This window comes from Pelecanus crispus, chromosome 2, assembly GCF_030463565.1.
Source record: "Pelecanus crispus isolate bPelCri1 chromosome 2, bPelCri1.pri, whole genome shotgun sequence".
Classification (NCBI taxonomy): Eukaryota; Metazoa; Chordata; class Aves; order Pelecaniformes; family Pelecanidae; genus Pelecanus; species Pelecanus crispus.
Window position 1 is genome coordinate 7,947,221 of NC_134644.1, and position 16,200 is coordinate 7,963,420.

Genomic DNA, 16,200 nt, shown 5'->3' on the forward strand with positions numbered 1-16,200 from the left:
AGATCCTAAATCTCAGTTTCTTTCTCGGTCCTTGTTTCTACAACAAAGACAACCAGAGAAAAAGTAAAAAGTACTGGAACGGAGCCCATATCAGTTACCCCATAGCCATCACTTTGACCATTTCTCTAAATTCAGAACATCTATCCCTGCCTGTCTTCCCTTACCACTAGTAAGAATTTGCTGATAATCCACACATTTTTCTGCAGACTGGGCTTCTGATTCAACAAAATGTAGACAGCTGTACAAACTGGCATGCACTAATCCCCAGCATTTGCTTGAAAGCTTTCTGTAAACGCCAGCGAACATACAAGATGTCAGATCGGCGATAATCCTCATTACTTACTATTTAAATTTTTAAGGAGGGAAGGGTCATAATTAGGCTTTTGTCAAGGAGAGTGCCTTTGATTGCATCGGAAGTAAGGGCTTTCCTCTGGCTTTGAAGGACAAACCCAACACTTAGATGCCCATGCAGGAAACTATTCCTTATTGCTCACCACCTTCATAGGGGTGACTACCAAATATTGCTGAAATTAGCCAAAATACTTCCTTTTTTCTTCTCTTTTTTATTTTAGCTAAAAAGGTCCTTGGGTTTTTTTCCCAACTCATCTGGCTTATGCGTCTCAGCAGGGATTTACGCTATTAACCTCAGGCACCCAAGTCTGGAAATTGTTCCAGTGTGTTCAGAGCCCAATGGTCAAATCTTCCCCTGTGTCACCCTGGAAAAGTCAGACGTAGTAAATCAGATGTGTTTAAACACACATAATACAGCAGAATTCGATCTTCGCATGGGCAGAAGCCACAGTTTAATTAGCTTCACTGGAAGGAGCAATACTTTCTTCTAAAAGATGCAAAAATTCAGCTAACCGTTCATCTAAGTGTTCATGTTGATTCATTTTTGAGGTTTGCTCTCCTGAACAAGTTTAGGCCAGTGCTGCAATTGCAATCAAGCGCTGCTGCTGAGGATTCCTACGCCAAAACCCCATTTTTACTACCTGGCTACATGTTTCAGCCACTGTTTGTGCTTCTTGTCTTTCACAAATCCTTTGAGGTGCACCTAACATGGCCAAGCTTAACCTTTCTCTAGCAAAATCTACTTTTTACAGGTTGCCCAGAGAGGTTGTAGATGCCTCATCCCTAGAAACATTCCAGGTCAGGTTGGATGGGGCTCTGAGCAACCTGATCTAGTTGAAGCTGTCCCTGCTCACTGCAGGGGGGTTGGGCTAGATGACCTCTAAAGGTCCCTTCCAACCCAAACCATTCTATGATTCTATGAAACACAAAGGAGGCAGGTATTTAATATAGATCCTAAACACAGAATAAATAACACGGGCACTATTTGCCATGTGTAGCTACGCTCATTTCAGTATTAAGCATTAGTTCATGTGCAATTCTTTCACCTTCTCTCCAGAAAGTCTTGATCTTCATAGCCTTTAGACATGGATTTTTTATTTTGCACGGATTAAAGCCAGTTTTGGCCTCTGGCTGCTTGGCACTACAGGGGGCACGTCAGCGTGCAAGAGGAATTGGAGGAATTTGCATAACTGCAAACAGCATCATCCTGTTGGAGTTACAGGTTGCCAAGCACAGTTCACTCACCATTAAACAGCTCTGTGAAAAGACCATGAACATGAAGAGCTATGGAAACCTTATACTAAGGTTAAGCAAACAAATGTGACACCAAACCTTCTGCCCAGCTCAGGCAGGCGGTAAAGCAGATATATTCACAGTGACCCTGAAATAAAACACTCAGGATTCCCAAATAACAGCGTTTGTTGAAGAATATGTGATTAATGGCTTACCTTTGCATGCAGAAGGAATGAGTCACGTTAGGGTCTGTGCATTTGTCAACGCAATTAAATGTCTGTCTTGATATTGTGGGCCATGTCCTGACCTGAGGGCAATGGCAAACCTTCCTGAGACAAGGAGAGGAGAACTTGATTTCCTGAACAACTGCTGAAATTGTTGCTGTCACACATGTCGCAGGGAGGGATGCTTTTAGCACCTGCTGTTTGAATGGGTTTAGAAGAAAAAAAAAAAAAAAAAAAGCAAGCACAATAAACGGTCTTTAGCATCCTGCTCAAAACCTAAACCAACGCATCTCCAGGCAGGCAAGGCAATGCCAGCCTCTCCACACAGCAAGGAGGAGCAGCAGGATGCCCACAGGAGGGCACCTATGTTTCACAGTCGATAGGAGCTCCCAGGGAGATGCAGTTTGGGCTCGCACAGTGGGGCACTGTCTGGTGGAGCTACCCACACGCACTTGTCACCACAGTCCTGTGTCACACACCTACACGGGGCTTTCAGACCTGCACTCACATTTCAGGCTCTGAGAGCCGTAAGCAGCAGGAGATGCTGCAAGAAGCAAACTACAAAGAAACCCCATTGCAAACCGTCGCGGTTGCTTACCAATAAAATGGGCTTATAGGAACCCCGAGGCAAGCTTCAAAATAATTTAACTAAGAAATTGAGGTGTTTTGATGGTTGATCATCAAAGACACCAAGTATTTGTTTTACATATCAAGTACACACAGATCAGTATTTTCCCATAATCTAAGATAAGAATTTTTTAAAGATGAAGAAGAGTCTTCAAAAACTGAGTGAACTGTGACAGAAATGAACATAGCAGAAAACCCATGAAGAAAATAATTAAAAAAAAAAAACAAAAACCAAACCCATACAATCTACAACCCATTTTTTCGTTTTAAAACTAAAAGAAGAAAGATTCTATTTAGATTTCAGTAAACACTTAGTGCCCCATGCTAGAACCAGCCAGCCCTGGAGGGAGGGGAGCACAGTTAGTCTATTGATCCATCCTAGAGATCCCAGGCACAGGGACCTTTGTAAGCTCACTGCTGGCTCAGTGGTTCTAGGATTGTCATAAATCAGTTCCTGACATTTAGACCTTTCCAGCAATGCTCTGTAGATGTACTGGTTTATCTGTATAGCTGGATAAAAAATTCTACCATCCAGAAAGTGGACCAAAGAGAAACAACCTGGGGAGAATACCAGTTACAGATTATTGCTCACAGTGTACAGGTGACTCTACAGACTAAAATCTTCCCTCCAGAAAGGTCACTATTCAGGACATTACTCTCAAAATTACATTTGCTACCACATTTTTACTTATCACAGCTTCACACTGTACCCACTGTGAATCCTCACCTTGCTGCCCCATTCTTTGCACTTTAATTTGTAGAGCATCCACACAGGCCCACTTAGCAGCGCAAGCCATTTTGTATGCCGACTGGCAAAGCACAGACAGGGCTTCCGAGCATTTTACAACCCCTATCATGCAAATCCAAAAATGGTACTAACTTTGGGGAACATGGACCTCCAGCTAATATGCACATGTGTGCCTGTGACTAGTAAAATATGGGTCCTCTGCAAGATGTCATCCTTCATCATGTCCCACACTGTGCCAGGGAAGCTTGTCAGAAGTTTTGCTGGATTATCAAAGCACCTGTAATAACAGTTACTGGTTCCCGATACACATATTATTCCATTAAGAATACATTATTCAAACAAATTTCTTTAAAGGTTCTGATGATTGAGAACCATTCACAGGTCAATGTCCAAAAATTAGACCAAAGACACATTTTCTGACATGAGTAGAAGACCTTGCCTATTCCCTTTTTATTTTAAACTAAGAACATGACTTCTAGCCTCCTCCAGCTGACATGTTGATTATTTTAAGCACAATAAAATCCAAATCAATTAACTCACTAGGCTAGAAAATCCTAAACCAATTAATTCTAAAAAGTAGCATCTTTGTTCCCCTTTGCTTTGGCTAAAGAAACACGAGCTCTGCTTTATACTAGAAGAGATCTTCCACGCTTTTCCATATCCCCTTGTCTCAGTAACAACCAATCTGCATTTAAATTTGCTGTATGCACCAAATAGGCCAACGATGACTCCACAGTTGGATGATCACTATACAAGTTGCTGTAAGGTGCTCCAACCCCTGACCGAATCAAAATGGATGCTACAGGCTCTCTTTGCCCAACTCAGGGCTCTGCCAGTGGCTGCTGGAAGTGATGTTGCACTGAAGCAGGTGCTGGAAGCTCATGTGATGGTTTATAACAGCTCAGCTGCGAGACTGTGGTGTCTGCCCATGCCTACTTCCCATACAAATGGACTACTAGAAATAGGAGAGAAACACCTTCCCTGGAAGTCCATAGAAAAAATAAAAATGAAGTTTACTGTAACAGAAGTTGAACTGTGCATCCAGAGCTCTCAGCCTGCTGAGTCGCGCTTCTTTCTGTATTAACGTTGCCTCCAGCACCTCTGCCAAGGGCACATTACCAAATCACTGATGGTTCCTAGCCAATATCAAACATGAAAGGCCCTTCTCATGCTACAGGGCTAGTACAGGAGACTAGGAGGGCCTCTGAAGCCATTACACAAAGAAAAGTCCTATCTCATCTCCTCAGATTATTCAGTCACTACCAGCTGTGGTGATAATTAGGTGCACAGGAGGTCTCCCAGCAGAAGCAGCTGTAGAGCCCTCCTGCTTGTTTGGAGGTGCCCAGTGCTCTGCTCAACCCACCAAGGAGCCTTGCTGGCTCCTGAGTCCCTCCCCATCCACCCATGGTTCACAGCCTTGCAGCCCAAAAGAGGTCTCAGTTATCTTCAGTTGGCTTTACAGTCAATGGGAGAACAAAATACACACGTGAGACTAGGGAACAAATCTAGTCATCTATGCAAGTCAGGTCGCAGAGTCCATGTGAAGTCTTTTAAACTCTCAGTCTAATCACCAGTTATCACCAGGGCTCTCCTTTGAGATGCTTTCACAGCCCCAAAGGTTGCATAAAGCAAAGGCTTATCTCCATAAAGCCCATAAATTGAGACATGAGAGTGATCAACACCTCACCCTATTGACTCTCACAATGCATAGCCATTTACCATCATTACTGTGGTTTTATTTTCTTTTTAAAATGAATGTTTTCATTCAGTCCCAGCTCATTCAAAACTCACACTGACCCAACAAGGCCTACGTAAGAGCTACAGGCTGCCAGACCAAGCCTGGGATTTAACTGTGCTTTACTTACTCTGCTACACATACTATATTCCCCAAACCATGCATTCTTCTGTCTTGTGATCAGGTTCTTTCATTCCATATTTTTCCAGATCAGAAATCGGATTGATTCAACATTTATCACGTATATTCAGCCCATTTTTGAGGCATTTTCCACGGACTTTATCTAAGAAGCTGAGAACCCATGACATCTGTAAAGCTTGGATCTGATACCTTAAATGATTAATAATACTTCAGACTCTAACCATATATCAAAAGAGCTCAGACGCAGAGTGCATTTTCAATGGGATCATGACAAGCATTCACTAAGATTCAGATAAAGCAATGTACTTAACATTAAATGTGTGAACAAACCTACTAAAATAAACAGGATTTCTCCAGCACTTATAACCAAATACTTGCTTAGGGACCAAATTCTGAAAGGATTGATCTAAATAGAAAATAGGCACCTAAATATGTTTGAAAATCTGCTCCTACATGTATTCCTGGATTTTTAAAGTACAGATAGTTTAAAAAAAAAAAACAACCCACAACCACAAAAGAATCCCCCACAACTTATTTCCAAATGGTTTCCTGTGATTAGACAGCTTGAGACTTCAAAACTCTTTTTAGCTTTACTGTTGCTTACATTACTACCTGTGGAGGAAAAAGTCACCTACACATGAGGACTGCCCTGCAGACCTCTCTTATCAAAGGACACAAAGGGGACCAGCAGTGAAAGGCCACCAGGGATCATCGACCTTTGGAGATGTTCAAACTGTAGATTCTATTTCCCCTGCATGCACTAAGGTCTTGCCTATACATCACAAGAAATAATAACTTGGTTATTACTTAAAAGTCTGATCATTTATAGCATGTTCCATAGCCTAAATCCCAGGAAAGAGATAGAAGAGGGGAATCAATCTGGTCACAGGTTTGTCCCATACCTTACAGATGAAAGTTAGAGACTGAAAAGCTTCCCTTTTTTTTGCATCATTGCACCTAAATTGCTAGCAATTTTAAGATAGTCCGAAAAATTCTTCTTGCCTAGAAAGATTGGTAAAGAAAAAAAAAACATACTGGATGTACTCTACCTATGGAGATAACACTGGCCATGGGAAAATAAGGTGAAGTGAGAAGTGCATTGAAAGGTACCTCCAGATAAACTAAGACCAATCACCACGGGCATACTTTAACCAGAAAAATCATCTGGTGCTGACAGCAGATGTCAGTAACTGGCAGGAGAAACAATGCTGAACGCGGCTTGTCTTTGGCCATGCAAAGCTGTGTGTGGCACCAGCTCAGCTGCAGCCGTGCTGACACATGTTGTCTGCAAAAAGTAATGTTTCTAGTGTAGATGAGACCAAAATGAACAGTGTCAGTCCCCCTGTCTGCCTCTGCAGGCAAAGCAAGCTTGAAAAATTATGATTAGATGGTTTTGCACAGCAGTACTGGAAAATAGAGCAAGACAAATGGCTCTGCTCCTTTCCTAGGTTTTATGGGATGATGGGGAAGAGCCTGTGCCACCCTCCCAAGGTGAACCTGGACTGAGCAGCCCTGTCTTTCCACAACCTTTGTCCTGCATGGCGAGGGTAGTCACAGCCAGAAACCAAAGCTGCCCCACGGCCTTTCCCTCCAGCATCCCACCCTCCTGCCCACTCAGAAGGCAGAGGAACTGTGAACACAGATGAAAAACTGAAGATGACAGTGACCTCAGCTATCCAGCATCCCAATGCAGGTTATAATTGATAGTTCTCTATAGTTGTGGTCCAAAGGCTGCGAGGGTCCAAGATTATGGGATGAATTTATTGATTTAGCAAAGAAAAATCCAAATATAGACTCCAGCAGCTGGGACGAGGGAGGACATCCTGTCACATGGCGCCAAGTGTCACGGGAAGGTATTCCTAAAGAGTAACAGTGGGAAATAGCTTGAGCCAACAGTGCATGAAATGCCTGCGTCCGGCTGCCGATCCTCCACAACAGCCTGTCTCAGACTAAACCCCACTGCAAGTTGTTACCTAAATGTCACGAATATGGAGGAAAATCTTGGGGGTAAATGAATTTCAGTTTAAAGCTTGAAGAAAACCTTTAGCACAGATCAGTCACAGTCAGGAGGCCTTCCAGGGAGCAGAGCTGAATGTGGCAACATCAAACCCTGCAGGATTTTCCCCATTTCTTCCCTGAGATATTGGAAACGAGAGCTACTTGCTCCATCTATGGGTAAAAACTAGTACAGTCATAAGCTTTTCTTACAGAGGGCATAGTCTAACCACAAGATGTTCTCCAAGAAAATAAATTATTAGAATTAATAAAATATATGACAAACTTTCTGTATTGCATCTTGCAGTATTCTTAAAAGATTCTATCTGGTCCTTTATTACTAGGAGCCTGCCTTATGGATTATTTTAGGCACCACAGTTAATAGTATTGAATTTCAGCAAGAGAAAAATTACTAAGAGAAGGCAGAAAGTTAAAACTTTACACTGAAAAACATTTCCTTCCTCAAATATAGTGCAAAATCACTGTGATTCAAACCTGACCACCAGCTTCAAGGTATTTGAGAGCTGCCTAATTTTCGATTCAAAGTTCTGTAAACAACCTTTAATTCTGAGCTAAATTTATCTTTCGATCCCACCCACCCACAACCCAAAGCTTTAAGTCAATGGAAACCTTTTAATTGATTGCCTTTGCTGTTAAAACTGGCAGCACCATCAGTGTGTCATGAGTATTGCTGTTACTTGAACTGATGTTTTTGGAAAGGGAAGCAGGACTGGAAAATGCCCTGCTGTCCTTCAAACAGGGCATTCAGCCCCATGGAAAGAGCTACATTTTAACAACTCAAATTTCATACAGCTGTGTACTTTTAAGAAAATATTCAGGGTACTTGATTTTAGCCTATCTGCAGGGGTAGCTCCCTAATTTCCACCCAGTAAAATAAAGCTCTGCTTGTTTGTTTGTATATGTATTGTCTCTGAAGGGAGAGTTCATGCAAGACCATGGAAAAGCATAACCTGAATTGTGTTTTCCCCCAGTGCAGGTGGTCCTCCTGCGTTTACTTTGGATCACCTCGGTTTGCTTTACTGAGAGTAAATTTGTGCCACTTTTTTCTCTTAGCATTATACCTGCTCACGTAAACTTGTACACAAGAGAAATGCACACCCATCTCAGCCAAGACTCAATAATATCTTAGAACACCAGGTCCCAAGTTGTTCCTCATGACAGCAGTTCATGCAGTTTTGAGCAAACCTAAGACAAACTGGGAGGCGGTTCCACAATGCCAAATTTGAAGTCATTTTTCACAGCACCTCAAACTTCAACTTGCACCTCTTCACTCAGCCTTTGTTCCCGTTGTCCTTGAAAAACATCTAGGAAATCAGTGTCAGCTCTGTAAAAGCCTCCTGCTAGCTACCGGTCACTCTAATTTACTCACTTTTACGTATCCAAGCATCTAGAAATAATTAAAATGTAATTGCTCAATGTTCCACGGCTGCTCATAGAATCATAGAATCGTCTAGGTTGGAAAAGACCTTTAAGATCATCCAGTCCAACCATTAACCTACACTACCAAGCCCACCTAAACCAATCAAGGGTAGACTAGACTAAACCATATCCCAGAGTGCCACATCTACCCGTTTTTTGAACGCTTCCAGGGATGGGGACTCCACCACCTCTCTGGGCAGCCTGTTCCAATGCTTGACCACCCTTTCCGTAAAGACATTTTTCCTAATATCCAGCCTAAACCTCCCCTGGCGCAGCTTGAGCCCATTTCCTCTCGTCCTATCGCTAGCTACTTGGGAGAAGAGCCCAACACCCACCTCGCTACAACCTCCTTTCAGGTAGTTGTAGAGAGCGATAAGGTCTCCCCTCAGCCTCCTCTTCTCCAGGCTAAACAACCCCAGTTCCCTCAGCCGCTCCTCATAAGACTTGTTCTCCAGACCCTTCACCAGCCTTGTTGCCCGTCATGTGCCCACGCTGATGGGTAAAGCCCAGGTACTGAGCTCCACATCTCACAGAGCCAAGTCTCTGCTTGCAGAAGGCGCCTGGCTTTGGGAGGTGTAAGGTGGGCAGCACTGGGTGGGACTGCATCTACCAAGCTTCATAGTGTGGGGGAGCAGCATCAGCAAGTCATCTGCACCACCTCAAAGCCAAGATTAATTCATCCCAAATCCATATTCAGTTTTCAATTATCAGTCTACCAGTGCTGTTGTAAAGAAATTCTCAGACAAAAAAGAAATTAATAAGCTGAGAATTAAATTTCAAAGCACTGGTACAGAAACCCAGCACGCAAACAGCTGTCTTGAACTTTTCTGCGGCGAACTTCCCGAACCAAAGGGGCTGTGCTGATGGCCAAGCACACACCTCACCCAAAAAAAGTCCCTGTAGAGCCTCTGCCAGGAGGGGCCTGAGGTGGATTTGTTGCCTTTTCAAAGGTGGGATGCTGGACACGAAGCCCCAACCAGCAGTTTACTGTTTTGAAGCTGTACTTACAAAATACCTGAAGTGGCTGGGAGCCAAGTATATGTTGTGGGAAGGTATTTTTTGTTTCAAGGCAAATCTTTTGTCAGATCAGAGCTGTGAGGTTATGACCAGGTGCTGAACTGGGGTAACCAAAGGGAAAAGACACAAAGATGAGCTTTTGGCTATTGCCAAAACAAGTGATACAATATTAAAAATGAGCAAAAGCTTTAAACTCCCAGCCTCAAGTGGAAAATGTTTTAAGCCTCATGTCTGCAAATCACTTTCTGTTTTAATATAGTCCTACCCTAACCATTAATGCCCTTCCTAAACTGCATATATTCAAAAAGCAAAATAACTTAGCTGGGAAAAGAGCAACTACATGGGAAAGAAAGCGCTGCAAATACCACACATAGCCTTTAAAATGAAAACAAGCTAGGAAGAAGTCGCTTCCAAGAAAAACAAGGAATATGCGGAGTAACAGGTTAGCCTGTGTTTTGAACAATGCGTGGGAGGAGGAAGCGCAGGGAAGACGGGGTATGTTATTTAAAACAAAACCAGCATATACTTCCCCCGCATACTGCTCCTTGATGATAGGGAGAGCAGTGTAGCATGGACTCATTTCAGGTAAAGCAGGGGACAAAAAAACCCCCAAACCCTGTGAACTTTTACCTGGTGCTTTCTTTTTAATTGCAGATTGCCTGGATAATGTGCCGATTTGCTATTAACCTGAAGGGAAGGCTCCAGTGCAGTTTCCCAGAACAGAGGAGGCTGGCAGGGACCTCTGGAGGTCTCTGGCCCAACCCCTGCTCAAAGCAGGGCTTCAACTTTAAATTGTCCAGTTGACTTATTAAAATCTGCAAAGGCAGCAATTTCACAGCCTCTCTGGACCCCTGCTCTGCTGCTGTATCACCCCCATCAAGAACATTTTTCTTAGGCCTACCTGGAGTTTCCCTTGCCGCCTCCTGCCCTTTCGCTGGGCATCCCTGAGATGCCCGGCACTGCCTTCTCCATAACCCCCTTAGGGAACTGAAGACAGCAAAAAGGTCTTCTCCTCCTTCTTCTTCCCCCTACACCAGGTGCCCCAGCCCCTGACCAACATTGTGGCCCTTCACTGGAACAGTACATCCCTGTCTCTATTGTACTGGGGAGCCCAGAACTGGAGCCAGCACTGCAGATGGGTCTCACCAGAGCTGAGCAGAGGGGAAGGATGACTTCCCTTGACCTGCTGGTGATGATCCTCCTAGTGCAGCCCAGCACATGGTTAATTTTCATTTTAATACTATTAACCCAGCACCAGTAGGGCTGTAAAGGCAGGCAAGCACAGCAAGTCCATCTGATTTCAACGTACTCACAGTTTCAGAACTGATAAAGCAACCTAAGTTCCATTCACTTTTAACACAGCTATCCTAAGCTGCTTGAGAAAATGGGATTTTAATCACATAGGCTGTGACAATTCTGAGCTGTGAAGCATTTATGTACCTTCAGAAACGTGGAGCCACGTGCTGGTTTAGCTCTTCTCAGAGCCCTTCAGCGCAGCACCTGCGCAAAGGTCTGAGATATCTGGTGTGAGAAGTGTAATTCATTACCGACCCCTGTTTAGAACTTTCTGAATAAAACCTATTTTAATGTGGTAGAGAAGGGTATGTATCTGTATTAGTCTCCCCATAAGAGAGCTAAACGATGTGAAAGCATGTGGTAAGAAACGCTCTGTTTTGCAAAAAGCTGCAGAATGGGAAGGGTTATCAATTTAAACACCAATTGTAACCATTAAGCCCTTTCCAAGAGGCTGTCCCTCCTGCCTTAAGAACAAAAGACCACAAACACCCAAGCCCAGCGCAATTCCTCCAGCCCTCTCTGGAGCAGCAGGGTCACGGGTATCTTCTGTTAGCTCAAAAATAGCATGGCCCCATTCCAAGCCTGTTCCTGTGACAGTGATGCGACCTTATCAAAAGGATTTTGCTGACTACTAGAAGATTCCTTTACTTAATATTCTGTTGTACCTAGCTAGGACTTAAACAGTGCTGTTTGCATGGATAACTTGATTAAAATGTCACAAGATGGCTTTGCTATGCAGTGTATATTGCTCTTATTCATGCAGCAGCAAGCCCTTCTCTGTGTACTGAATCAGCGGCATATTGCCTATGCAATATTTAAACCTATGTGCACTAGCAAAAAGAGCTTAAATGGACTTTAATTATCGTGAGGCTTGAAAAAGAGGGGAGCATAAAAAGCATACTTGAACTTTAAGAAGAGAAGAACAAATGCCCTTGAACAGAAATGATGTTTGGAGTCTACTTGGAGTCCTTCAGAAACACTGACTCTCCTACTTTCAGTCTCCTGAAGGTGTTTTAGAGAGAGGCAAGGACTGGAAAAGATGCCATTTCAATTAAGCTGCGGCAGAACTTCTGATAAACGTAAAGAAAAATCCTATATGGGGTTGTATAGCTGTGTTCTTGTGCACAAAAGTCACTATGAAATTACTTGTTCTGATTAAACCCAACATTATTAAGGGAAATTCTAATGAAGAAAAACAAGAAGGTCCCACTATACTATTTAAAAGTCACTGAAAGTTTATCAGTACATTGCAGAAAATATATAGCCAAATGTAGGTATAGCCAAATGTACGTGCATCACTAATTCTGTACCTACGTTGTCACAGAAGATCTAACAACAATTTATTGTTGAGTTATTTCTTCTTTTCACAGAAGGAAAACTTGCTGTGGTCTGACAATCCAGCACCCCCAGTGGCAAGATATTATTCCTCTCTTTCCCCTGTCCCACAGCCACTAACCCCTTGGGTAGACCAGGTTTGGTTTGTAGACCAGCACCGGGAGCCTTTATTCACCAAGAAAGATTGAAAATTGAAGCCTTTTCTCAATCCTGCTGATTTCTGAGTCCTAATGGTATGTTAGCCCATGGGCTGCTGAAGAAGTAAAATTTGTGCCTGATATAAAGCAGGCAAGTGCTCTGAACCATAGACGTCTACGATGCCTTTCATATTCTAGCAGAGGAGCTGAAACACTCCCTTAATGGTCATTTGATTAGAAACACATATCATTTACTTCTATTCAGTAAAAGTCTCTTCCCCCGCCTACAATAGGGCAAAGAAATATCAATTAAAAAACCAACTGAAATTCTCTATGGAGTCTACAGAAGCGAGCCTCCCTTAGCTCCCGAGATGACGTCCCTTCTGTGCCCACCTCCACCACAAACCCCACGAATGTCTCCAGCTGTTCTCCAGCCCCAGCGCTGACATCCAACCAGCCTCGGTGAAACCACCCAGAAAACTCCCACTAATGTGGACGCAGGATTTCTAAGCAAAGCTTTGAAGCGTGATTTCCCTCCTCAGCCCTGCATAGGTGTCGGTGGCCCTGCAGAGGTCATACCCTAACGGCCAGCATGTCAGAAACCCAAAACACACGGTCAGTGAAAGCGATAACGAACAATTAGCACATGCCTCATCTGCACTTACTTCACTACCGCAGGTAAAGAATGGGCCAAGCCCAGAGGTACCGTGTATCTTCCTGAAATAACATGAGCAATTTCTTACTTTTTCTTGATCTGGAGAAAAACTTGATGCCCCCAGGAGAGGTAGACGGGTTAGAATTGGGGGAGGACTCTTTGGAGGAGGACCTGAAGATCCCACTGAAGCTCATTCGGCGTGGGGAGCGTGGGGGAGACTCCTGGTAGGGGAAGGGGAACACTGTTTTGGGTGAGCCGGGGCTATGTTTGGATCTCACAGGGGCAGAAACGGGGCTGGAGGGTCGGTTCTGGAGCCCTTTTGAGAAAAGGCCTTTTGAAGGACTGCCAGCAGAGTAGCTTTCTTCCACCTAAGGAGGAGAGAAAAATGAAGAAAAAAGAAAAATCACCATTAATTCAGTTCAGCTTGGGCCATCAGGATCTCTGAACTTGTCTCAACACAGTCAACTCCTGTTTATTCAGCTGTTGGATCAGCCAGACCTCACCTTCCCCAGCACCTGCCTGCACTGACACGCAGATGCATGTGTCCCACCTCTCTGGGCTCCATGTTGCCCCTTGCTCTTAAAGATGCCCTGAATTTCACAAAAAAAATTCAACATTTTATTCTCACACATATAATGCAGGATTTTCTTTACTACTTTTATTTGCCACACATCCCTCTTTCTTCCCCGGACAACTGAAAGATGACCGGCAATGAATTTATTTAAGGCAATGAATGATTGCCATTAAGGAAACACAGCTCCCCAAAGTCTTCCTCCCGAATTTAACCACCCATCTACAGTACTTAAATCTCCATCGCACAATGTGACACAGCACAGTGCACAAGTTCCCAGGCGCCTGACAGGTCTCTACAATGCTGGCCACAGCCACAACTGTGGGATTGCAACTCCAGTCCCAAAACAGAGGACCCATTTTAGAGTGACAAAGTTCCTGCTAACTACCCGTCCCCAAGCTTGGGTATGACCTTCCTAACAGCTGTATCTCTTTTGGGACCTGTGCTGGCTTTCCAGCTAGTATGAATATCTGTGCACAACACAGCACTGCACTGTGCAGTCTCACCCAGTGAGGGGGGATAAAAATGCAGAAAAACAAACAAAAAAAAGGAGCAAAGATTAAATTCTCCCCACATACAATTAACAGAAGCTGACCCAAAACCCCTGTGGGATTTGCTTGTGCCTGGGCTTTACGTAGAGTTTATTTCCTTCTGGATGCACAAAGTACTTCTGTGGGTACGAGGCTGCTTTTTTAGCTGGGGGCATTTCTCATGAATGAAGGGCTCTGTTCCTGGCAAAAGGCAGCAGTGGGTTTCAGGTCTCCAGGGAACGCATAAGCAAAGGCCACAGCGTATGTGCCCATGGGCACGGTGTGCCACTGACTTTCAAGACCTTGGCACACCTGCTCCTCTCTTCCCAATTACACAACACAAACCGGGAGGTACGGAGCTGACAGCAACTTCTACCTGCGCAGATGCCACCCAGTGTGCGTCAGTCAGTACCTAGTTAGGTATGGGCGTTGTTGCCATGGGAGTCATCGTAGGGAAAAATATCATCTTTTATTGGGATGACTTAGAAGAAAGAGAGATGAATGAAAGCCTCATAGGTACGCACGCCCTCCTTCAGGTCAGTGAAAGGTTTGTGTATAAGAATCCAGCTAAAAATGGTCAGCTGAGTTTAAAACACATATGCAATTAACTCCCTTTTCAAAATAACGTTTAGCCACAGCTCCAAAAAGCTTGTAGAAATATTTATGGGCAGCATGATGGCTAAATAGCTGCTACCTCCATAACACAGGATCCCATTTCTTATAATCCTTTCTGTCTCCCACATATGCACTTTGGACCAACTCCTCTTTCCACTTGGGATGGGACAGAGCTGGAATGGGTCCTGCTCCGTAGGAATTGCAGAAGAGCCTGCAGAGAGCATGGTCTCCCATTTGGGAAGGTTTCTAACCTAAAAGGCAAGTGGGACTTGGTCTGAGAGATAAACACAAATAGCGTGGGTCACTAGGAGGGGCACGGAGATGTGCCAGCACGGCACAGTCCCGGACAGCCAACAAATTCTGCACTGTGCTCCTCTGCACAGCACAGAGATGCACAACCGCTTTTTGTACTGTCCTGGTTTCGGCTGGGATAGAGTTAATTTTCTTCCTAGTAGCTGGCATAGTGCTGTGGTTTGGATTTAGTAGGAGAAGAATGTTGATAACACACTGATGTTTTAGTTGTTGCTAAGCAGTGTTTACACTAAGTCAAGGACTTTTCAGCTTCCCATGCTCTGCCAGGTGCACAAGAAGCTGGGAGGGGACACAGCCAGGATAGTTGATCCAAACTGCCCAAAGGGCTATTCCATACCATATGACGTCATGCTCAGTATAGAAACTGGGGGGGTTGGCCGGGGGACAGCGATCGCTGCTCGGGAACTGTCTGGGTATCGGTTGGCGGGTGGTGAGCAATTGCATTGTGCATCACTTGCTTTGTATATTGTTATTATTATTATCATTATTATATTGTTATTATTATTATTACTGGTTAACTTTATTTCAATTATGAAACTGTTCTTCTCTCAACCCAGGAGTGTTTCTCACTCTTACTCCTCCGATTCTCTCCCCCATCCCATGGGGTAGGGGGAGTGAGCGAGCGGCTGCGTGGTGCTTAGTTGCTGGCTGGGGCTAAACCATGACATGTACCTGCACACTTATTTTTGACAGAATGGACAAAAATGTCTCAAAAATATACTTGTCCTTTTGCAGAAGAATTAGAGGAGCAGTTGCCCTCAAGGGGAAATTTCTGGAAAGGATAAATCAATTCTAACTGAAGCACTGGGTGCCAAACACTCTGACAGTACCCATCAGAGAAGAAAAAAAGAGCGTTTCAAGCTTAATGCAGTGGCCTGAGCCTCGGGTTTGCCTCCCAGCTCTGTCACAGATTCTGTGTGCAATCTTGAAAACTCATTTCGTATTACACATCTATTCCGCCATGAGGACCGTATCTCCTTTATTCCCACTCTACGTCCTCTGGCACGCAGACTGTCTCCCAGGGAGTATTCATCAAGAATAATAGGGCACAATCCCTTGACTAAGACCTGGAATAATAACTACACTATAAGTAAATTAATAAACAAATAGCACTTTTGTCATGGGTAAAGAGTCCCAAAGTGGTAGCTTTTTCATAAAAGCTCATTAACTTTACAAAAATATTATCTGTAAATCATCTGAGACTACTTATACGTTGTTCTCTCCACAACTACATAGTC

At 43.9% G+C, this 16,200-nt stretch overlaps 1 protein-coding gene across 1 annotated transcript in view; it reads right to left on the reverse strand.

Moving 5' to 3' along the window:
• Nucleotides 1-16,200, reverse strand: part of PRKAG2 (protein kinase AMP-activated non-catalytic subunit gamma 2) — a 170,761-nt gene that overhangs the window by 132,193 nt on the left and 22,368 nt on the right. The window contains 1 exon segment of the mRNA XM_075728275.1: nt 13,023-13,302. Coding sequence (XP_075584390.1) covers nt 13,023-13,302 — 280 coding nt within the window.